General features: G+C 39.7%; 2 protein-coding genes across 5 annotated transcripts in view; both read right to left on the bottom strand.

Annotated features, from left to right (window-relative positions):
- bcam (basal cell adhesion molecule (Lutheran blood group)) overlaps window positions 1–25,487 on the bottom strand; it is an 85,698-nt gene that overhangs the window by 45,842 nt on the left and 14,369 nt on the right. For 3 of the 4 annotated variants that reach the window (XM_072393916.1, XM_072393918.1, XM_072393919.1), the window contains exon 1: window positions 1,433–1,693. In XM_072393916.1, coding sequence (XP_072250017.1) covers window positions 1,433–1,496 — 64 coding nt within the window. In that variant the 5' untranslated portion in view covers window positions 1,497–1,693. Of the gene's footprint in view, window positions 1–1,432; window positions 1,694–25,487 lie in introns of those variants that run through there. The other variant, XM_072393917.1, reaches the window with a different exon arrangement.
- On the bottom strand, window positions 19,589–24,366 carry rps19 (ribosomal protein S19). The gene is made up of 6 exons (XM_072393929.1): window positions 24,334–24,366; window positions 23,609–23,679; window positions 23,339–23,439; window positions 22,847–23,030; window positions 21,053–21,107; window positions 19,589–19,641 (listed from the first exon to the last, which is right to left on the bottom strand). Exons 2-6 carry the CDS (start codon window positions 23,677–23,679, stop codon window positions 19,612–19,614), a joined length of 441 nt encoding a protein of 146 aa, XP_072250030.1. The 5' UTR covers window positions 24,334–24,366; the 3' UTR covers window positions 19,589–19,611.

Here is a 25,487-nt window from a genome sequence, read left to right as displayed (position 1 = left end):
AAGGAATGGTGGAACAAGAAATGAGGGAAAAAAGACAAACTTCTAGCCAGATTTTGATGCAAAGGAAATCTATGATGCAATTTGATTAAAAAAGAAGGGATACCAACCAAGTGGTTGGATAGATGTTGTGATGAAGGTAGTATAGAGAGGAAGGGAATAAGTGCAGAGAAAGAGGGGAGTGGAGCACCCAAACCCCACCCATTACCGCATACTGCTTCCAAAGAATTCTGGCAAACTTGATTTTGAGAGACGCAATCAGAAATACTGAAATACAGAAAGACTGCCAACAACATAACTTTAATTAAAGTCACATGCTAATATTAGAACCAACCATTGAACAAATTCATACAAATACACTTCATCTAATAAATACATAATCACACTGACAGCTTGATAAATCCAAATGGACCACGGGAGGTAAACTTCAAGCCCCGGGGTCAATGATAAACATGAGAGTGCCACAAAACTCCTAAAATCGTATGTTTTTTTGATAGCTTGTGATAAACTTTTCACCCACAAATATCATAAAAGGTACAAAAACAAGCTGAACTTAAATTGGCTCAGACTTTTTGGCAGAACCCAGGGGGTGCTGATGGTGAGGCGCACTGCCAACGCAGGAGGCATAAATCCCGCAGATCAGACATCAAAGCGCTGGAAACTGCACCACAGCAGCCAAACTCAACGGCACGAAAAAGACGAGCAGCACGGGCTTCACAATAGAAGCCTCTAAGATTTCTCACTCCCCAGGAAGAGATTCACTGGGGCGATTAGAGGGTTCTGGAAGATTTTCTTTTGGGTATCGCGCTACTTTATAAGTCCATAAACACAGATTGCTTTTAATTATGGAGCTGGAGCTTCATTTCTCTTTATTAAACTCTGGCTCTATCGTGATTTTTGGCTCTACCTCTCTGTATTGGCTGTGTCCAGCGGAAAGTGGGTTACTGCAGTCCTGCGTGCTAAGAAGTGCAGTCAAGTGCGGAACTGAGACTGTCCGCATAAAAAGTCACCGTTACAGCTTAAACTATCCCACCAGTGGACGCATACTGCGGAGAAATCCCCCCCACTTCACACTGAAAGAATGATCCTTTTCGATACACGTTGTCTGTAGGATAAATCCAATATTCCACCTGCTGTCGCTTTTTTTTTTCAGTCAAATGTGGAAAGCCGAATATGTTCCTCAATTTCAAATATCTAACACACGAACCTAAGTATGTTGTGTTTGATTAAGTAGGCTAGAACTTAAAAAGCCGCGACAGCGACAGGTTTGTGGTGTGCGGTACAGGAGCCGTGAAACTCAGGAGTCAGCGAAGGAGGAAAGTGAAAATTCACAGCCCCGATGCATGGAAATCATAGCAGCACCGCGTCAAGAGCAAAATAAAGTTAGAAGGGATGAGATAACAAAAATGTAGCGGAAAGGATTAATGAGACTCACCTTGAAATGCCCAGAAGAGCAAGGTGCACCAGAGCGACGTGCGTCCCAATGTTTCCCCGTCCATGGCCGCTTCTTAAACTTTTTCTGTGAAAAGTATTCACTTTGTTTTTAGGTTGTAAAGTGTGGAAATGTGACACAGCAGCAGGTTTTTCTTCTCTTTCAATGGCCCAAAGATTTCACGAGCTCGCTCCCTCTCTCCTACAAAATGAGTGCGTCTCTGTCTCACACACGCTCACACACAACCGTACACTCGGAAATCTGATGCTGGTGGCAGTCTACTTGGTTGATATATTTGCACAAAAGGTGACCCCCTCTCCTCCTAACACAGCCCCCTCCCCTCTCTCCCTCCCCCTCCTTGTCTCTCCACCTCAGTTGCAGTGAAAAGACCTGCTTGACTAATGCTGCTGAGGCCGGCGGTATTTCTTTGAAAGGAAGTTAAAAGTGATTTTATCATGAGGCTCACTGAGTCATAGCCAACCAAAAAAATACCCATAAGTTACGTTCTAAAAGGAAGATGGGTATACAACAGAAGTGAGAGCTACTACAATCTTCCTAAAATTATTATTACCTCGAAACAAAAGTCATTGCTCCCGCAGTTACTGATATCACAAGTTAGAAAACGTATGCTCTTAAGGCAAATCGTATTGCCCGTGTGGTTTCCAGTTATCCTAATTACATGAAGGTCATTATAGAACGGCACGTAAACACCAAAACTTCATTCAATGGGCTGTGGCTCCCTGTAAGTCTATCTAGGGGGCTGTAAAAGAATTCCCAGAGGGAAATGAAAATCTGAAACTTCACCAAATAGAAAGGGATAGAGGAACATCCCTCTAAAATGACAATTCAGACAGTGCTACTAGCTCTGAAAATCAGGCAAGCATATCAGATGTTAACAAATTAACATGAGAATTTTTTTCTTTGACAAAGATTCCAAGATTATTTCTCTGTTCAGATGGGGTTCAACACATTTGCAGTGAACCTGGTCAGGGTTACCGGTTGCCTGGCTGCCATAGTTAATGCATAACCTTGGCAGTCAAGCATTGAAGGGGCAGTGACATGATATTGGTGCTTCATGAGTGCAAAATGTGTTGTGTGAGGACATATATGGATGCCAGTGGTTATACTAAAATAATTGCTGACAAGGTGACTCCCAGTCTGTGGGAGTTTAGCAGGTGAGGAATATTCTAGCATTATAACAATCTGATGTACATTGCTGAAAGAGGTTCTAAAGAAGGGGGGAGGGCTAAAAATGAGAAGCAGCAAGGACGAGTTGAAAAACAAACTCTGAAGAATGATGAAACGTCACTCCAGAAATGTGTTTGCAGCTTGCATCTTCTATACTGAAGATGGGTGGATTTATACCATACCATATATAAAAACTGTCAGAAAAACAGTCAGAATGTCAGTACTTTGTGCTCCAAATGTGAGCCTTACACTTCTGACATATACAAAATGTTAGGTTTTAATTTCTCACTGACACAAACACAGGCCTGCTTAACTCAGAAGTCAGATTATCAACATAAGTTGGTAACATTTTCTATACATCTATTTTCTATACCCGCTTAATCCAACTCAGGGTTGCGGAGGGGCTGGAGCAAGAGGCAAAGTAAACCCTGGACAGGTCACCAGTCCATCACAGGAGGACACATGGAGACAAATGAGACAAACAACCATCCATGCTCACATTCACTCCTAGGTCACCAATTAAACTGACATGCATGTTTTTGGGTGGTGGGAGGAAGCCAGAGTACCCATGCATACACAGAAAGAACATGCAAACTTGAACCAGGACGTCACTCTTGCTGTGAGGCAACAGTGCTAACCACCACACCACCGTGCAACCCTTGATTTGGACTCATTTAGTGTTTAGGAAGGTACTGTACAGAGGTGTATTCAATTATTCTATATACTGTACAAAATTCAGAGAAAATTATATATGCTTTTAGATGATTTTGCTTAAGACATTATAAAATACTTTAAAGTACGTACAGTATTTAACCTAGAAACAATGCAGGAAATTGCATGACAATAAAATCTGAAAAATATGACCTTAATAAGAATACTCAGGGCAATTAACTATTTATTAAGTTGGAAATTGAAATAAAACACCATTTTTTATCTGTACACTTGGGAAATTATCTGTTTCTGTTATAGATTGGTAGATTAATCTGTTGGGGTACTAATGACAATTCTTTATATTGGTCTGGTCACACTCAAAAACGTACTTGTCTGTGAAAACATTCAGATTTCTTTGACCACTCTGTTCAATAGACAAATATCCCACCCTGAATTAGATCATAATATAGACATGCTTCTCAAATAATGATTTTAATTTTCAAAGCAACAGGAGGCCGGTTCTTGGTAGTGGGCTAAGCTGTCTGTCATTGACAGACATACCATTCATTCCTAGACATGTAATCCTTTCAGAATCTGTTTGGGTATTTACACGATAAGGCACAGTCTATTTAGGTATTTACAGCTTATACAGTTATCCAGAAGGTGTAAGTAGTTTGTTCCCTTTATTCACTACACTGTAATCCACATAGTTTGACCTATGAAGTCAAATTATTTAAAACATTTTCAGCTTTAGGCTTTAGGTTAGACAGCATAAACCACAATTAGTCATCTATCAACAAGCCTTATGGTACTAATGTCCACTTAATTTGAACAACATAAACATCTGTCTCTTTGGTATTTCTTTCTAATTTCTTTCTTTCTAGCAGTAAACAATCAGCAAATCCTGCAAATAATAGTAGACCCTTGCGGAGCAGTTGCATTCAAAGACATACATTCCAAACATAGTTGGTTTACAACAGCTGGTTAATATTTTCTCAGCCTTGTTTGAAGATGAGAAACGATACCTGCAAACTGCTCTGTACTACCATACACCCAGAGCAGTCACGTCTTTGGATGGGATCTGATAGTTGAGCTCCCAGGAATGCACACACAGCTGCTCTCCACATAAAGAGACACTCTTTATGTGAAGGAGTCTGTAAATGCAGCGGAAAGTTCGATGGGACTTAGGCTGCTAGCTTTACTTCAAAATCCTATCATTCTACTAAACTTATTTGAGTCATCTATTCCTGGATATGAGAACAGGAGAGGGAGTAAAGTCTTCCCTACAACTTTCAAACATCAGTACAGTTGCTTGCAGCTTATATTGACCCAGTCATAATAATCTCTCTATGCTGTGGAGACAAACAATCCACTAACAGGTCTCCTGTCCTGTGGTGAAGGACTTGGCACAGCATGGTCCTTTCAGTGCCTTACATAAGACCTGTATCGTGCTGCATAGATGTGGATAGTGCTGATTTAGCCAAGCATGGAGCATATTTATGTAAGGCTTCTAGTCATACATACACTAGCTGTGATTTACTGAGTCGGCTCATTACCTAATGGAGCTGTAGCAGAGGAGAGGAGGAATGAGAAAAGAAGGGGTCACAGAAGAAGATACAAGCGACCGAAAAGGAGAAACGAAGGGGATATGTAAACAAACAAAGATGAAGGAGATTAATTAATTTATGGAAGAGGGAGGATGAGAATAAGAATGACTGGTAAGGACGACTTTCTCAGACATGTCTGGTTAGACACATGAAGGAAAGTTTAGACATCAAATGGAAGAAGCCCTAAACCCAATTTGTGCTGATGATGTCTGTCATGAGACTGTACAATAACTGGGAAGTCATCCTTCTTGAAACAAACAATGTTTTGTGTTCTTTAGCATGCTGTTGTGACACTATGGTGTTCATTCTGCAAATGATAACAACATCACGCCAAATTCTTTGAGCAGTCTGTTGCTGACTTTCTTGGTTTTGAATCAATGCAATTGTTGTTTGCCCCTAACAGTCGCCTGTGTGCTGCTTTGTTTCTTTATCGACCCGTTTTCTACAACTCTCTGAGAACTGGATCACAGCTGAAGCAGACTAAGCAAGACACCCCACTTGTCCATCTCCCTTGGTATGTCCCCAAGCCTGGTGGGATTAAATCACCCCACTTTGCTCCAATCAGACATGCCCAGAATATCTCTAATAAAGAGACATCCAGAGGGCATTCTGCTTTGATTCCCGTATCAGCACAACCTACAAACTTCTAACATGAAAGATGATCAATCTTATGCCAAGCACCAGAGGTCTAGTCTACTTATCCTGCAAAGGAAATTTGAGCTCACTGAGCTCATAGGTCAGTCTACTCATTTGTTTTCCAGAGCTCATATATTATCAAAAGAACATGGGAGAAAAAACAGACAGAGTGATAAATGAAAAGTTTTACCTTCAGAGTCAATTCAGTTCAATTCAAATTTATTTATATGGCGCCAAATTACAACAAATGTCATCTCAAGGCACTTCAAAGATACAATCCAATTCAAGCCAATTATAATCCAATTCAGTCAAGTTTCTCTTTGACACAACAGTCAAGTAGACTGCATTAGTTTTAAAGCCCTACCCATTTACCCATTGATGTCACACTTCATTCTCTCATACTGAGGAATTCAACTCAGAGAAACTTGATGTCCTTCACTTCTGACAAAGACTTTGTTCATACAAACATGTGTTTGTGACTATAATTCACTTGTAAATGTAGTATTTGGGCAATGGAATCAAACACTTTGGTAAAAGTCCTCTAAAATGCAGATTTTGACTCTGGCATTAATGTTTATGTGTGAACTGAAAGACGGTATTTGTGTCAGAACATGTAGTCTTTATCAACATGACAGTGGCAGACTCAGCCAAGATAGCGCAGGTGCAAACCTTGCCAACAAGACTTTTTTTTACATGTTTGCACATAAATATACAGGCATAAGCCGGAGCAAGGACCAGATGTGTCAGAACAAGTTATGGAGAACACTGTTCCATAAAGCAACACTCTAACAACACAGAACCCGACACCAACATCATCGGTTTTGGACTAGACCTGGTCATACTTGGTTGGTGGGACAACTAGGAGAATAAGGTGGTTTTAGCTGAAGAAGGAGAGGATTTTTGTACTTGCAGGACATCACTGTAGCATTGAACCGAGATGCTTTGCTCATACATTGAAGGACAGGAAACTTAATGCACAATATTTCTGGGTGTTTTCATGTGTATGGAGATTTTTTTTGTCAATGGAACTGTGTGGATGTTCATTTTTTCATGAATTAATTTTTCAAATGTCATGTATACTTTACCAAAAAGAATAAAATCCATAATTTTCTTGCAATGTATTGCAGGCCTTGGAGATACTTGTTCGACTGCTTATCACTTCGCTAAAAGCTACTTCTTTTCATCCTGAAGGCCACTGTCTGATATAAACCAACAAGAGTCCATTCAACAAATACCAGATAAGTAATACTGAGACCACCACACACTCTACTTATGCTGCATTATGCGGGAAAACAGAGAAAAAAAGAAGAAAAAAAGAAGTTTCAACCTTTCAACCTTAGTGCTTCCTAAGAATCATGTGAATATGTAAACATGGCTGCCTCCAGGTTTGTTTTTGTGTGTGTGTGTCCAGCTATAGAAAGCTGAAAAAAAAATCTTTCAATGTCATATTCATTTCAAATAGATTTATTCAAATTGTAAAACGCAAATATCAATCACAGCATAATTACAGTGTTAACTTTGGCAAGTTGTAAAAGCTTGACTGGAGGGTGATTATATTGATGCACTTTCAAGCAAATCTCATGGATTTAACAGTTAAAAGTAGAAAAGCTACTCTTAATAACAGGAACTGTACTGGTTGCTGTTTTGGGCAATGATTAAACAGAATAGACAATAAACCATAGAAGTTACTGAGTAGGAGATCCAATTACTGATGTAATTTTCTTTGATTTCTTCTTGAGTTTGTAATTCTCTTGAGTTTGATTTCTTCTTGAGTTTGAATTCTCACTTAGATATAAATTTGATTAACAGCTGAATCGGTCGGGCCTGATTGCACAACGACCATCGGAAGCTAATTCTGTATGCTGCTCTCACTCTTGGTATTCAACCAGATTTATTGTATCTACAGCCCTGCCACAAACTCTAACGGTACCTTTTGACAAGACTCCCACGCAGAGTCATAAGTTATTCTTCAAGTCTGCATGATGTAGTTGAACTTTTGTGAGACCTATCTTTGCAAGAATATTGAGCTGATACACTCAACCACAAACACAATAATACTCTTGCAGTCCTTCCTGAGCATAGACTTTGTGTAAGGACGCTTATAAATATAAAGTCAGCAAGAGCCATTTTATTGTCACCCTGCGATAACCTTTTTGGTGAGGCCAAGCTGTATATAACTTCTAGTCCAGTTCCCCACTGGAAGCACAAATCTCCCACACCATGAAAACAATTCTCTTTTATTTCACCTCTTCTAGTGATATGAACACAGACATGTGTTGGATGTAGTGACATCTAGCAGTGAAGCTGCAGACTGCAACCAAATGAACATTCATCATTTAATCTTTCCATCACAAGCCTGTAAGAGAAACTACAGCGGTTAATAAGAAGATGGTTTGCAGCATATCATTTGAAAAATAATAGCATATTAATAGCATAATAATAACATAATAACAGCATATTATTTGAAAAATTATATGCTGCAGACCATCTTCTACTTATTTTTTTCTTACTCATCCATAGTAGGTGCAAAATTAAACCAATAATGTAATGTGACTGTCAACGGGAGGTCAGTTAGGTGTCAGACTTTGCACAGGTCCAACTGAAGCCACAGAGGGCTTTATACCTCAAGGTTAATCAATTTACAGTTCATCTCACTGTAGCCTCTAACAGCTTTTATGACAACTGGTTTAATGCCCTAAGTTCGCTCTCAAAAGTACAAATCTCAGAGTACTGCTCCAGGCAAGAAAACATGATTAGTTTGGATTCATCTCTTTAGGGTACATTGAATTTCATTTCAATCCATCCAGTGGGTATGAAGATATTTTGTCAGTACTGAAATACTGGACTGACCAAGCAATCTAGACCATTAGCCACACTGCTAGCAGGGAGTATGTGCAATGCTCCCTCTTTATTAGTACAGTATTTGGAGATGCATTTTATTCATATGACTGTTAGGTGATTCAATATTTACTGAGGCAGTATTAAGGACATGACATGCTACAGTTCACTGGAGACTTGTCACCAGTTAGACATAGAATGCAACAGCATGAACAGTGGTCCAACAGTCAGTGTGTACAGTTTTCTTACACTGTTAGAATATCCATGCAAAAAAGCTGTTACACCTCAAAAATACAAACCGGACATGATTTAACATCCCTACCCAATGTCAAAAATTAAGCAACCTCACAGAGAGAATTTTTGACACATCAGCCTAAAGCATGGGGATAAAGAGAAGCAGAGACATGGAGGCACTACAAAGGGAACAGGGATGTGTAATGAAAGAATAATGAAGAGGACAGATTAGGAGAGGAAGAGGAGGAAAGAACTTTAATTCCAAAGTCAGGGGATGGGTTAACATATAGCTCCGGGGAATAATAGCAAGTAAAGGCAGAAAGAAAGATAAAAAAACTGAAGGTAGCTGTAATCTTGCATTAATTCTCATGTCCCGACATTGCTGCGAAGAATGATGTGCTAAGGCTCCATCCTTTATGTCCCAGTGACTCTTTGATCTCATTCTTTGGTTCACACTCTTAGTTCTCTCCTTCTATGTGTTCTCCATCTTTGTCCACTCCAATCTCTTTGTGCATCGATTGCATTTTCTTCCTCTTGGCCTCTCCCTTATTGGCTGTGTTGAAAAAGATATCATAGCAGTTTTCAAAGCCCTGATACAATGGTTCATGTGTCAGAAGGAGTGTGAGTCACAATGCCGGACTTTAGCTGTGATGCAGCTTTACTGTGGGAATTCAGCATTACTCTTGTGTTCCCGTATCACTTACTATTGCTGCCAACTGGCGCCGATTATTGATATACTCAACAGTACAGTCACGAAAACAAAGTCACCGTCATGATTCACCCAAGCGTAATTTTTACCTGATATCCATTATGATGAATTTGATAGATTTTGATCTCACACCATGAGTCCAACAACAGAATATTGATCCAAAATGCTATGCAGAGTTCTGGTTTTAACAACATTAAATGAGCGTTCCCAGTAAAAATGTCACTGGGTCAGTGTCTTTGTAGGTGGATTCTGCTGGACTGGGTGGCAGTCACAACACTACCCACTCTGACAGTAACTCTAAGTGGGTGGTTACAGGAAATGAAGCACAAGATATGGCAGTCACATACCTCTGTGTCTATATACCAGGTCACTGCATAATAAAGGCTATGTCTGTGGTCAAGTGCTGGCATTTACAAGAACTGTGTCATCCAGAAACATTGAGCAAGGAGCTAATGTAATTTGTGCACTTCAGTTTTCACGGTTTGTGAAAGGGGAATCTTACCGGTGATACAACCCAATTTCTTTTCTTCGAGTCTCTCGACAGCAGGAGGGCAGAATTGTAAAATTAATGTAATTTACACTCAAATCTCAGTACTGCCTCTAACACTGTGAGTAATGACAATGTTATACAGAACATTGACAAAAAGCCACAGTGATTAAAATGGGATATGGGGACCATTTCTGATTCATCTCTGTGCGTATGCTATTCAGACAAAACTCATGTTGACTAATGTCTGACACTAATTCAGAAATGTTCCTAAGTTTAATCAAATATCAATTTTCTGGTTGGTTAAATATGTACCACCCATGAGGAATAAAGCTATATTCCACTAAAAAATTACTTGTCTGGCTTTTTTTTCCAAAGATCACCAGAATTATGTGCTTTATTGGTACAATAACCATTTCCATCCATTTTACCTCACTACAAATACAAACTCTATAATAACAACTTAATGCTAATTTCTGCAGCAGGTTAGAGGTATATGACACACTATCAATGGATAAACTGCTACCTGACACTATGTTTGTCATAAAGCTATTGTTTACAACCTACTTTAATATTTAAAGGTATTTTATATTGGATTTTCAGCATTCAGTCCAAAATGTTTTATTTTTTTTATTGAACAATCGAAATCTAAACCATACTGTTTTTTTAGTTTTTGCAGTGTATATTTGCTGATCACATTATGATTATAATTATAATTATAACATTATATATTATAATTACAAATTCAAGCTTATTTGCTCAGCAAAAAGTAAGTAAAAGGGAAACCGTGAAAGTAAAAGAACAGTAAAAGAGCAATTTGAAGACTTCTAAAAACAAGTCAAAATAATAATATGACTTTTCATGGAAAACATTCATTTGTGCTGCAACTCTTTTCAAGCAGCTCTTATATTCTTGGCTTTTCTTCAGACAAATTTTTCTGTAATGCATGTAGCTTTCAAAAAGTAGCTTTCAGAGGAAAATTAATTAGGAATCAGCTTTTTCCCTTCAAAGTCTCAAACATCTCCAGCACTGCACTTTATGTTGCTCATAAACACACATTCGCAACCCTGCATGCCTGCTGGGGTGTGTGGGCTTTATCATCCCTGCACCAACTCAACGTTGGCGTCGTCTCTGTGTTCAAACCCTCAGGCTTTGAATACGAATACATAAACCATTTTATGGAATATTAATCATTCTTTGGCACTGAATGAATTGCAGGCAGTTGCAATTTTCTGTGTCCTCCCTGGAGGTTACAAGAGAAATATGAAAGTGTTACCACCTCTGTCAAGCTTAAACACTGTGTTTATATATGTGGGCACATTCTTATTTGCATGTCTAGGCTTTTGTGGTGGGTTTACTGAAGTGACCCAAAGCGATGTTACACAGTTTTCTAAAATTCACTTCTATTGTTTAAATGTGTCAAATAAACATACAAGTGCATGTGTAACCAGTTTGGTCAGTTGTATTGAGCCTTTTGAGCATGACAAGAACACAAAGTGAAGTTTAAATCCACAAATGCTCTGACAGAAATGGATGCTCTCCGATTATGAATCACATCAAGTGATAAAATCAAAGCTGCAGAACACAATAAGTGCATTTTTCCCAACAAATTTTCCTAATTAAAATATCAATGCTGAAATTCTGAATCAGTGAAAGGACAGTATTGGACCCATCTGTGTGTGTTAAATGAAGCCTGACCCATTACATCTCTAATGACGTGGCCTCCAACGACAGGACCAACAGGCTGGCCCTGGAGACGCCCAGTCCCAGACAGGCACTTTCTCACAAATGAACATACATATTTATGAAAGACACTAAACTGATCTACTGAGCGATGTTCCTGCTATGATCCTAAAGCATCTTGCTCCTTACTTCACTTCTTCTGTCAGACAGCATCATACTCCAGCATTGTCCACCTCACTCATATCTGTGTCCAAGTGATCTGGACTGGTTCATTGATCTCTCGTCACATCCAGTGTCAACCCCCCCCCCTTCTCTCACCCATAATGGTGGGTGGGGTGGGTGAGAGGGGTAATTATGCTATTACAGCCAGAATGGAGGCCTGAGCAACCGTGACACAAGCTTGTGCACCATGGCATGTGCAGCAGTGTTGCCAGCAGTGCAGACTTCTGTGACTCTGCAGGAGGGTATTAGGCGTTGGGTGGAATCATGAGAGGACCAAAAATGGATGATGAAAGGGTTAAAGTACTAGAGTGGGTGTGGGGATTTAATTAGGTGAAAGTAAGGAAGGAGAAGAAAATACAGGAGAAAACATGGACTAGTTAGCTGTCTTAGGACTGGTATTTAAAAAAAAGAAGGGGAGTACAACCATGAGAATGGATTGAATGACTGGAGACAGTGGGAGAGACATATGGAATGCAGTTCTGACTGCAGAAAATCAACTTGGGGCAAGAGATAGAGAGACTGAAAAAGAAGAAAGGCAGAAAAGGATGGTCTTTGTCAATAAAAGCAGGATTGAGAGCTTGCAAGTCAGTGGCCCCTCACTGACTAGCTTTGCAGTTTGTCTAGCTGGACTTGCTAGGCTGAGCAGTCTGTCTGGCATGATGAGATCTGATACAACTCTGTAGCAAACTTTTTAAGGACTGTTTTTTTTTTTTTTAGAAAGACTTTGTAATTCATGGAGCGGGCAATGACTGCTTTAACAGTCTGTTTAAAGATTAAATAGACATATTAGGTCTGCTTAGTTTGTCACACCTCATTGCCTTCTTATGAGTGAATTACTTCTGCTGCTGAGGCTGTCTGGTTTAATCAATATTTGTTACTGTAATCAATTGGCAGCAGATGGTTTTAGCCATAAAAGGAATTTGAGTGAAACTCGAGTGCCCGGCTGTATAGCACTTGAGCAGAGTGCATTAGGGGCCCCGGCCCACAACAATAACATCAATTAGTGGTCATGTTCGTGAGTGCCTTTGTGTCCACCCGCCCTCCTATACTGCATGTTGCTGGCAGATCACATGATTACAAGTTCTGTATTCTTTCAGGGCAAGACAATCCTCCATATTTACCGTTAGTCAGATCAGTATGACTCATATTGGACAAAACACAATTCTGATGTCATCAGCAGGGTTCTGGCTATTAAAATTCATGTTTAGTGACGATCTTGTGGTCATTTGTCATCCCTGTCAGGATCTTCAGGACAGTGACGCAGCACTGGACGGTGGGTAGTGATGAACAGAAATTTTCATCTGATCATAATTCGTCATCCATCAAAACTGTACTTGGGCCATTGCCTTATAGATGTGGTGGGACAGGGAGTGACTCGGCTTTCCATCCTTGAATTGCAACAAATACAGGACTTTCTTTATTTCAGGTCTAAGATAATTTACAGACAGATTAACACAAGGTCAAATTGTGATAAGATTTTAGGGAGTTTAGCTTTTCCTCCTCCCTCAGCGCAAAATATCTGCAATGTTACAGAGCCCACAGTCCACACAAAAGAGCTATTCTCTTCTGCTGAGGAAAACTCATCTGTAGTCCAGCATTTCCTTCCTACTTTTAGGAATGTATTCTGACCTATAAAACATATTATTAGCAGTAATATGTAAGATTAAATGAGTGTGAATTTGCAAATATTTCCTCTGTCAATAACTTTGCTCTGACTGGCCCACCAGCTAAGCAGAGACAGATAAAAAGAAACATCGTTAGGTGAATGATGGGGGTTAAAGGGAGAAATTTAGGAAACAGCTATAAAGCAACAAAGTCAGGAGAGTGACAGAAAATGTGAGGTGAAATGTAGAAGGAGGGGAAGCAAAAGTAATGCTGAGGTGGAGAAGGCTGAAATTGTGAAAAACTACATCAAGGCGATCTTAAAACTGTTCTCACACAGACACAAAGGGGCTACTCATGCACACGGGCCTTAATGGATGGGACAAGACTCATGTGAATAAACTCAGACTGTCCTGAGAGTTGCCAGACCTTGAACTTGAGCGGTTGATTTAGAAAAGCAGACATGCGAGACTGAAAGGGATGATTAGTTGTGTCTGTCTGTATGCACAAAGATACATCTCCGATACATGTGCAAAGTTTGCCTGACTGTAAAGTTGCAAAACCTTTTCGACACTGTAATGTTTTTGAGAAATGAGAAAGAAAGGAAAACATTTGAGTATTTCATTTGCTGGCTCAGAAAGTATTATGACATATGACTGACAGTGTGACTGTTTCCACTAAAGCTCAATATTTAATGGAAACTGGCAAGACAGAGGACAGATCCTCCTCACATTACATTCATGATACTGAAATGAACTTAATTCATTACACACTTTCCAAATGTCAGAGGTTCTGTCAGTTTGTTGCATTGCTATTCATGAGATTCCTGTGTCCTGGTGCCGCAGTGGAGTTGCGTGTGTTGACCTCAGCTGGAACAGCCAGATGGGAGAAAAGGAGCGAGAGCGAGATGGTGGGAAAAACTGTATAATGGAGAGTGAAAGAAAAATCAAATCATGTGAAAAGAAAATAAGACAGAAAGAAACCAAGAATAGAATTTCTATATCAGGATCCAGAGAGGGAAACCTGGTATGTTCTTTACTGACTGACCCCAAAGCCTGGTTCACAATGTTAGCTAATTGTTGTACTAAGCTGCACCTCCAGCATGCTGATAATGTCCCCCGATTTAATCTCACAAAAAGCATCTGCAAAAGACCTTTTATTTCAAACGTAGAGCAAAAATTTCTCGGAAAAGATACGATTTTGAAAAGAATTAATCATAGAAAGGAAGTTCTGAAAGCCAAGCGGTGGTAAACAAGGTTTCTGCTAACACAGTCTCACCTGCATATCACCCTGTGTTTTCATGCATACAGTTACTCTGCCAACGACTTTTTCCTGACAAACACACAGATTGAACAAGGCAGCATATTGGAAGTGTAGCATTTTAAAAACATTTTTAAATCTAAATTTCTTGAAATGGAAAAGCTTGAAAATACGCTGAGAAATAAAAATCCAAAAACAGATGTGTGGGAAGTAAGCAGGTGAGTGAACAGAATGCCAAAGAAAATATAGAGTAGTACCAAATATGGGCTGGAGGAACATAGAGAAATTATTATTCAGGGGCAGAGGAGACAATATCAGACTAAGCCAAGGATATCCTTGTATGTGAGAGACATGTACAGCGAGCAACAACATCACCCAAGCTTGAAACTAGTTCCCTAACCTTTACAACCCTGACTGCACAACGCGCTCAGGTACCGCACATAAACACAGTACACCTGGACTGAGTGGCATGAATTACTCTCCCTCAGTGGTTTACAGTAAATACAGCCAACACTGCATACAACAAGGTAAGCCATGAATAGCAGCTCTGAAGCTTCATCTGCTTGGGTTCGCCAAAATTCAATTGAGAAACATGTTCCAAAGTCACAAGATGATCACACTGAGGCTGCACATACAAAAACTGAACGTGAGGTCTCTGAGTCAGAGCACTTTTGCTTGTATGGATTGTGAAATGTGCAGATGTCTGCTTTAAGACTACCCAGTGCTGAAAATAAGGGCTTACACAGTATAGGAAAAATTTAAACCTTGGAACCCTGACATTAACAAGAGAAATATCAGGCCTACTCAAACATCGTCATTTAGGGTGCATTAGGGGATTTTTAAATCAAAGTTATTTTTGTAATGCAGCTGGTCAAAATATGAATTGTTGCTACAAGTGGATTAACCATTGTCTATGTAAAAGAAGACAAAGAAATAACTAAATATATGGCCGTACTGTAGGACAGGTCATGCCATGAGTCCTTTGCCCACTGGACACTTCTCTTGTAAATTGTATATTCTTTAACATGCTAAACAGTTCAAATTTGAATTTTAATCAGGCAAAAGTCATCGGTTACTGCGTCCAGTCATAATTAATTTGGTTTCTTTTAAGCACCGTCTTAGACGTATGATTCTGTCTCCAATTTGTCACAGCAAACAACCTGAAAAATCCCTCAGTCAAGAACTCATGTTCACAATAAATCAGCACAAAATGAAGCTCAGCAAAAGGCCATTGAGTATGAGGTCAGCTTAACCTATGACTGTAGGGGGAGCATACTGAAGAGGATCTCAACCAGCTTAAGAATTCACTACATCTAAAAGCATTTCTACAGTAAAGAGACTTGTCAGGGCTGTGGGTGGGACGTGGGGTTTTAGCTTCTGGGCTGGTTAAAAGGGCTCTGTTTGTTGAGCTCTTACAAGGTTTAGCCACTTTCTGACACTTGCCTGACAAGTCTTTGGAGATTTGCCATCCCTCCCACAGACACACAGAGAGATGGTGAAATGATGAAGCACAGGGTCACACACACACGCTTCATCCTATCTCAGTCTGTCACTGTGTCAACTCGCTCTGCAGCCATTCCGTGTCACACTGCTGTGTCTTGCCTCTGTTGTCTCCCTCTGTCCGTCTTTTGTTCTGTGCTGAAGAAAGCAAAGACCCCAAGCATCAAAGTACGACTGACTTGAACGCTCTGATCTACATGTGTGCATACACAAGCATCAGCATACTGTAGAAATAATATGGGCTTTACACACACACATGCACAAAGGACACGCTGTATAATTCAGACCGTTCGGCTGGCTTTGTAGACAGCATCTGTTCTGCACCCCGCCTTCTGTGACAGGTGGAGGAAATTCAGACTCGCAAGCTAAGGAGCCACACACTGAAGTCACCAACACATGGTTAGTGTTTGGCCTGTACACACACACTCATGAGCACACACCTGCTGCAGGGCCGTGCTACAGTGCCCTGGTGCCAGGCTGACTGAGCAGCACGTTGTATGTTTACACCACCTGTTCTCAAGCCAAACACAGGATGAGGGATTAGCGCTGACAGCACACAGATGAGCAGCAACACATATAGCAGACAGATGTACATAACACCCCTAGACTCTAAGGTCTTTCTTCCAAACACACAATGAAACACCAAACACATTCATCAATCAGCTGCTCATACCGACAGGGACATACGAGTGTCTGACCCAGACTTCTTGCACGTGACTTTTCAGACCTGTAATGCCGAGGACAGCAGCTCTGCTCTCTTCTGAAACAACTCCGACCTTTTGGCCTCACACTAATTTCTATAAACACTTACAGACACGAGCTAACCCTCATTGCACTGCATCAATAACACAACATGTGGATGGGCTCCAGGATGGCTGTACAGTCAATAATACAACATTAAAGCTTAAACCACTCAACACTGAGCAGAGACAAGCACAGATCAAACCCCGAAAAGTAGAACAATCACTCCCAAAAACAACTGCAACACTTTTGCAAATAAGCAAGATTCAAATGTTTAAGTCAACAGAGATGGAGTTGAAACATGAGCTCATTTTTTCTGATAAGAAAACAATGCAGTTCATACGAAAAGCATAGTCTGTTGCAACAGGAAGCAGTGATGTTATCATGACTGCGTTTGTGGCATCTGGGTCACCTTCCCGGACTCAGTCGATGTGACAGGACTCTGGGAAACTTCCTCAGGAATGTCATATCTTTTGAGGAAAACATGCCACAGGGCATGAAGCTGTGGGTTGACAATGTATGTAGGCTCTCTCCTGATAGTGGTTCTATTTGGAGGGACTTGTGCAGCAGCAGTGGCATTTCTTAGTTATCTGCAGGTTTCCAGCCCCGAGGAGGTGAGAGGCAGGTCTGCATCCATTCTCAGTGTGATCATGCTGAGCTGCCACAGACCTGGCAGAGTGAGAAGATGCAGCCACCCCCACCCCCACACCCACAAAAGGCACGGCAAACCACTTGGATGTGCATTTGTTCAACGTGGTAATTGCTTAAAAGCTGTAATGGGCATTGTGATGCCTGCTGCTAATAACACCAGACACAACATCACTGAACAAACAAGCTGGAAATGCCTGGAGAAAAAAAAAAGGTACATTTTTAACACCAAATTTACAAAGATAAAGAAGGCAAATACACACACAATAGAACAGTAGGAAGTATCAGAAGGGTGGATTCCACACATTTCTCTTGACCACTAAAGGACGTGTTGCTGCATCTCTCGCCTCTAAATTACAGGGTAGAACAAAAAGTAGGATCACAGGAGAGAACGCAGGAGGGAGGCAGGGATTGGACAGGGGAAGAAGTGATCATAGGTTCAGGTGTTCAGGAACAGCTGTTTTTCAAATAACAACAGCAGGGAGTGGGTGGATGGAGGGCAGGGAGATGGAGTGGTGAATAGGTGAATCAACAAAGGAAAAAAAAAAGTCTATGGAGAATTTCCAGAGGTGCGAAGAATGATTTATGGTGATTATGATTGACAGGAAAAAAAACAAAACTCAGACAGCTGCACGCAGTCCAACGGAGCAGTGCATTGTGTGCACTGTACACACACACACAGAGCAGTTGACAGACAGGGAAACACGGCAGGCTCAGTCAACACATATGCGAAACGATATCTTGCAAACACAGGACTTGGAATAAGCTCCGTCACACACAGGAAGCATGGCAGGCTGTATACTGGAGCTCAGCTCGATCAGCAGGCAGTAGCTTATGGTCGCAGTCCCTTCCTCCCTAAACGGAGTTGACAGAAGACAAATGTGTACTATCACTAAGGGGATGATAACTGCACTACCACCACCCTGGTCTGCTGCCAGCTAAGATATGGAATAACATTTTCTCATATTGGCAGAAGGGATTTTTTACACTGAACTATTAAAAAAAGGTTTTTTGATTTTTTTTTTTTACAAAGTATTTTAAAGAAATTAAGATGGCTCTAAAAATACCAATCATTCACCTCAAAGCCCTATTAAAACATACCAGTTAAGGATGGAAGGAGGGGCACCCCAGAAGATTTGCCCCAAGTGGTACAAATAGATGTAATTTGGATTTTATAGGCTTTGGCACCCTCTACAGGATTTAAGATGCACCACCAGATCAAAACGATTTTCTCCCTGATAAAGCTTAATCTAACAGACCACCTAATATATAGCGTCACCAACGTAATTAACTGAATAACAAGTCTAAAAATGCCTAACTTTAGCTAAACTCACACCTACTATTACATTTTAAATACAAAAAAGGCAGACATGAGCATTAAAAGTATGTTTTAACTAACCCGAAACACTCATGCACAGAATGTGACAGATATCCGTTGCCCTGACAGAATCTATAAAACAGCTTTCCACCGAATTAAAAATTCAGTTTTGTAGAAATGTTTTACAATTTTATACTCTAGGTGGCACTGTGTCCCCAAGTGAAACTGCTAAATCATGACATCATTCCCAACAAATGTGCTGTGCTGCTTATGGAAATGCTATCTGCTTTTGTTATGAACAATTACGCCTTCACCACATCACAGACCGGACTTTACAAGGGGCAGAGATCTGATGCATAAACAAAGTGTCAAAAGATTAATGTGGCAGAGAAAGCGGTACGTGTCGGCAGGGTGTCTGACCACTGATGAAAAGCTGCATTAGCTCAGGGATAGAACAGCCACAAAGAAGCCTTTTCCAAATGTTTAATGAAACAGACACTTGCACTCAGCTATTGCTAATATGAGGAAGTGAGACAATATAAAAATGATCAAATATTCAGTTTCCTATGGAGAAATTAACATTTAAACAAGACAGAAGAGGATTGTGTGAAAATGCTTTCTTCAACCCCACCACATAATCCATGCCTCAGCGCGTAAATGGCTCATCAGATCATTTAGACCATTTTGTTGTGCCCATCATGTCTTCCAAACTTCAAGACAGCTTCAGAAACAAGACCAGAGACACGAGTGTCACAGTTTCCTTCAAGCTGAGCAATGTCATTTAAAATAAGAGACGACATTTTGTTCACACACAAAATAAAGCACATACAACATGTGACTTTTTCAAAAAAGGATTTATTAAACTGATTTCTTGTTGGCAGCTGCAACCTGTGGAAAAAAGAACAAACATTAAGCAGGTGAGAAAGTTAGGTCCTTATATTTAGTTTAGATCTGATTCATTTGAGGTGGTGGTGAAATGATTTCAGCCAATTGCTTTGGTTGGTACAAATGTTAAAACGGTTTCACCTCATTCAACTGCACTCAAACAGAAACTCCTTTTCTGCTGGGGGACAAATCTCATCTACCATTTACTTCAATCACGTCTTCCACAAGAGTGTTTTAAAAGTTTGCAACTCAATGGAATAAGATTCTTTTAAAACAAAATTTCACAGGAACTTCAGCAACACTTGAAGAGAAAACGTTATCTGTCGCAGTCACAGCCATCATGAACACTATAATACATGCCAGACAACTTGCTTGGTCGGGAAATCTCAAAGCCATCAGAAACAATACAACAGGGATTCAAGAGGTGGGAGTGGATCTACACAAACATGCATCCTGCCAATTTTGTGCAGCAGGCAGGCAGGCAGGCAGGCAGGCGGGGCCCAGCCCAGGTCTGCTCATCTGCATACTGCTCATTAGTATGGGTAAACAAGTAGAAAACTGGTGCCATACGGCAGACTTGCCAAGCATGAAATTCTCTCCTCATGTTTACCCCTTTTACCCTTGAATTATCAAAACACTGCTGCTTCGCTTGATTTTTGACAAGGCACAACTGTGATTTGTTTTGTAGCACAGACTAACAACTCCAGCCGTATGCCACACATGATGCATAATTCACCCGGCTTTCGGAAGAAAATGTGCCCTGGGACAAGTGCCACAAAAAAGTATTACATGTCAAAGTATCACAGAGGCTGCACACTCCTGCAACAGACAAGGTGTAGCATGAAAGCAAGGGATGACATTTCTGTGATGATCACAAAAGCTTAAAGCACCACTCTCGAGTTTGTCAAATGTCACAAAATAGCGTGCATCACAAACCTCTTCAGAGATAACAACCTTTGACTGGTAAGCTTGAGGTTGCAATGACATTCAGAAGCTGGAAAGCCAGATGCTGGCGCTCTTAAATTCTACTTCTAAATCCACCAGTGTGGCTGAGTTATGAGAGTAATGTTAGTTAGACTTTCATAAGCCCAGTCTTGTTAGTCAGAAGACAAGAAGCAAGACAGATATACCAATATCTGTAACCAACATTATTTCAATCAACATCTGAAATGGATCAGTACATTTTACAGTGTTCTACCGTAACATAATTTGTCTTCAGAAAAAAAAAAAAAGGAAGGTCAGTTACCACCCAGCCATTCACTTCTTCCATAATTTTCTACAAATCTTAAATATCTAAATTTTGTCATGAACCACCATTTGAGTAAATTAAGCAGGAAACGATTCTGATTAATTGGTAAGAAATTGTATGATATTCAAAACTTTTGCTACAATCAATGCAAGATTCATTTCTCACCTGGCCAGCAATTCTGTCCAGGTCTCTGGTTCCCTGGGAAGTAAGTCTGCGGCCACTGAAAAGCAAAAGAAACAAACAAAATGAGAATAGCACTGTAAGGATTAGATACATTTCCTCTCTCTCTCCCATACAACATGAAAGAGGAAAAATGAAAAAACAAACGCCACCCTGAAATAAAAAACAATTTGTAGATTCAAATGTCTAAATTACTCAAAACCAATCCATTTGCCTGCAGGGCAAAATGACAGGATATGCATTTTACCAGCATCACACAATGGGTGTGTATCACTGGAAATTGTAATGTTAAGATCATGTGTAGGTGAGCCACTGCATCCTCATCGTGTTGCAGAGTGGGAATATACGATCACACTTTGGATCCTCTGTATGGCAACTGGAATTTGAATCAAATCACTCATCTTTGCAACTAACCAAAGAACCTAGGAAACTTGCATTGAGTCTCTTGCTTCAGATAATTGAGCTCAAATACTTAAGCCTTGTTCACATTACGAGATTTTGAGCCTGCTTTGTGTTGCTCACAAATCTTGAGGGTTGCAGATAAATGACCCAGATCTAAGACAATTTGCCGATTCAACTGGCAGTAATCAATTCATGTGTTAATTTTTACAATTGACTCAAGACGCACTGCGCCGTTATAGCCTCTGACTTAATATCCAGAATGTCTCATTTTTTGGAGCATTTAGCAGTGGAGGAGTTGAGTAAGCTGTAAAGGAGGAGCTACAGCCAATGTGAGCACAAGGACACGTGGTCAGGGGGAAAACAGAAAATGTAGATAAAGACTGAATTAATAATAAAGTTACATTAAGTAAAGTTGACTAGTGTTACTAATAGAACAGTATAAAAGTGTTTAAAAACAAATAGCTTACTGCAGTGAAATTGCTAACTCAGTGCTGGCGTCAGGGCTCATTCAGTTATATTAACAGTTGATGAAATGGTGTTCACCTTGCTTAAATAATCAATGTCCAAACTGGATTGAAATGACAGAATTCTGTAGAGATTAAACGTTCTAGCATCACGTTTTTCAATGGAAAAACCCTGACCAGAGCGACTTGAAACAAGAAACAGTAAAATGTCTGTGATAAAAGGAGCTCCATTTGTACAAGATGCAGCCAACAGAGTTTGAGCTGAGCAAGAGTAGACGTTAAACCCCAATTTAAAGAAGAAAAAAAAAGGATCCGCAGCAAAACGCAAACCACACTGATGAAAACCATCAGCTTGGCCATTATGATGAATGTGGCCATGTAGTTTTATTGTCATGTCATATACTTCACTGTGTTCAAACAAACCGTTCTCTTCACTATACCTATTCCAATTTATGACAACAGGAGACATCTTTCAATAATTTGCTTTTGATTACAGAAATGATGGATAAGGAAAAAAAGTCACACTTGAAAGCTTATAGATCTTTTGAAATCCAACTCAGGGTTTCTGGCCAGATGTGGCTTTCGAGTTAATCAAAAATAATATTTTTGGACCGTCACGAACCAGAAGCCAAATTTCAACCAGCTCTGATCATGCTCTAGAGAAGGCTGGCATCCCTGACACCATTAAGTTTAAAATACGGCTACACTGACCTAGCCGATCTAAACAGAGTTATCACTTAAGACCATTAAGAAAAACTTACTTTATTGTAGGTGTAAAGATTTAGTTCTACAAGGTTTAACTAGTGCAAATTTTACCTAACAACAGCTGCAAAGTTAATCTCAAAATCAACTCCCAGTTTTACATTTAAAAAAATGCATCTAAAAGAAAACACTGAATGATGAAGAAACTCACCCATTAGGATCCTTCTCAATCATCTTGAGCAGCTCAAGGGCCTGCAGCACCTTGCGAGCCACATTCTTTGATCCTACACTGTAGTGGGAAGGGCACACACCGTTCCTGTTACGGCCGCCATAGATCTTGGTCATGGACCCAACACCAGCCCCACCTCGGAGATACAGGTGACGAACTGTTGATGCTGTGAAAGCAGAGATGAGGGTGTCACGTACATTATGGTAAAGTGAGTTTATCCCAAAACATAAATGTAAAGATATTGTGAGAATAAGAGTAAAAGAGTTAAACAGTTGGGATTTCAAATTTGACACCAGTAATTGAGTGCAGGGTATCCAATGCCTATAAAGTTTAAACAAATCTGTGGCAAAACATTAACCCAATTAGTATGTCATCTTTTCCATCCCCATGCAACATATGAACTCTTGTTGACATTTCTGCATATATCAAAATATAAAACTGACATGACTGGAATGAACAAACATTTGGACTTACCAGCTCGGATGTAGAACCAGTTCTCATCACTGGGAGCCAGCTCTTTGTGCTTACCCAGCTTGACAAGGTCCACCCAGTCAGGCACCTTCAGCTTTCCTGACCTGGGCAACATAGAGAAGCATCAGCATCAACAATACCACAAGTACATCTCTCAATGCAAGATGAACCACTGATCATTCTACATTCAAGTTAAAATGGTAATGAAAGATGTCTCATTGAAAAAGACATTCAATATTCCAACTTTATGAAAACAAGATGAAAAATACTGACTTTTTCAGGAAAGCCGCCAGGGCACGGACGAACTCCTGCTGGTTGACGTCTTTCACCGTTACACCAGGCATCTAATATAAGGAAATCTATGATTACATTGAGCCCAGCTAAATGACAACAGAGTAACACAATCAAACAATAACGATGCAGTTCTTGTCTAACTCCCGACTATATCTTTATTCACCGTACACACAAATATCGACTTTCTCTGAAAATCGTTACTAATCAAAATAGTGCTTTAAAGAAATGCCAACTTCTTATCATTTAGCAACAAGCCATCGGTTTTTACCAAATGAACATGTGGAGCCGTTAGCTCTAGCCATGTAGCCGGCATGTTAGCTTAGCATTGACATTTTGGCATTTTCCGAACCCGTCAAACAAGATATTAACAAATATATATTATTATAATAAGTGTTACCATTGTAATTAATGCAATATGTGTTTTTGAAATATCAACACGACTTCGACATGGCAAAAGTCTGTGATTTGCAAACAGGCCTGTACGAGGCAGCATGGGGGCAGCCATTGCTAACAGCTAAACCCCGAATGCAACAGACGAAATATTACTTGTAAAACTAACAATTACGTCGCTAGACCTATCACAATGTTCAGTCATTTTATCAGTTAATATACAATGTAAACTTAGCCATCGTTTGAAGCGAAAATACATTATACCTAAAGAGATTTATTGTTTAACACGCGAGTCGTGGAAAATAACGTTCTACCTTACTTCTGGACAGCGAAGGGAAGAGGGTGAAACGGGGTTTCCTACCCTTGTTAAAAGGGACCGACCACATTTTTTCTCGCGAGATCACTGTTTTCCTTTTCTAGTGTCGTTCATTACATTCACAAATTTCTGCATTTACTGTGCATTTACTCAAAATGTTAATCTTCTATCATTTATAAATGATTTCCAACAAAACATTAAGTCAATAGAAATCTGTTATATTGGTTTATTTTTATTTGAGTACATAACCATTAAGGAAACCGACAGCTTGAAAGGGATAACTTACTTTGATGCAACTGCAACAGAAGATACTAGCATATTAACTCTGTCAATTTGAATTAGCATTTTAAAAACAGATAATCATAAGCATTTTCCTGTGTTGAGTTATCTAATTATAATCTAAGAAAATTATAATCTAATAACATATAATGGGGAATTATTTAATTTATTACAAAACATTTTTAGAGAATGTAAGATCATCTCTAGAATTGAATAAACTCAATTGCATATTAGAAAATGACAATTAATATTTTGACCACAGGTGACTCAATTTTTAACAAATCACAGTAACTCCAGACTTTGTATCTTCATTAGAGCTTGATATGATATATCAATTTTTTAAATATGATGTACATATATATAAAAATGAGCACATAGCTTAAAATAACAGGAATATGATGTATCATGTATGACAAAAGCCAAAAGGTAACTATACTCTTCACTGAGGGCATGCAGTCCTCTGGGTTGGTATTGTAAGAACAGATTGTACTGTACATTTGTTTTCATGGACAAATGCCTTTAAATAAAATAATGTAATATTTGCTTTATATCTTTGTTATATCATCACCATCAGCTTAAACATCACAAAGCACATTAAGATGAGAATTGTATGGTATGTACTTTATCTTGTTTAGATTGGAAAAATGTGAAAAACAACAGGATATTTGAGAGAAAAAGATTTTTGCTCTTGTATTTGCATAAACCCCTGGATTGCAGGGTATGTGATGCCCTTTACACATCTTAGATGGAAAGGGCAGCCAGGCTCCAACATTGACACAATTGATATGTTTGCAGAGACAGGAGAGAGATAGAAGGCAGGTTGATAAGCAGAGGTTTATGAATCAGGTTTACTCTGTCAGCAGGAGCAGACAG

The sequence above is a fragment of the Leuresthes tenuis genome, unplaced genomic scaffold (genome assembly GCF_036924035.1).
Source record: "Leuresthes tenuis unplaced genomic scaffold, fLeuTen1.0.hap1 SCAF_10, whole genome shotgun sequence".
In the NCBI taxonomy this organism is placed as follows: Eukaryota; Metazoa; Chordata; class Actinopteri; order Atheriniformes; family Atherinopsidae; genus Leuresthes; species Leuresthes tenuis.
This window is presented reverse-complemented; position numbering and strand designations above follow the sequence as displayed.

Bases quoted from the DNA above. Each gene is read 5' to 3' on its own strand.
- rps19 (XM_072393929.1), bottom strand. From the start codon at position 23,679: ATGCCTGGTGTAACGGTGAAAGACGTCAACCAGCAGGAGTTCGTCCGT. The intron at 23,440-23,608 runs GTCAGTATTTTT...TATGTTGCCCAG, and splicing joins CTGGCGGCTTTCCTGAAAAA to GTCAGGAAAGCTGAAGGTGC. The intron at 21,108-22,846 runs GTGAGTTTCTTC...TTTGCTTTTCAG, and splicing joins ATTGAGAAGGATCCTAATGG to TGGCCGCAGACTTACTTCCC.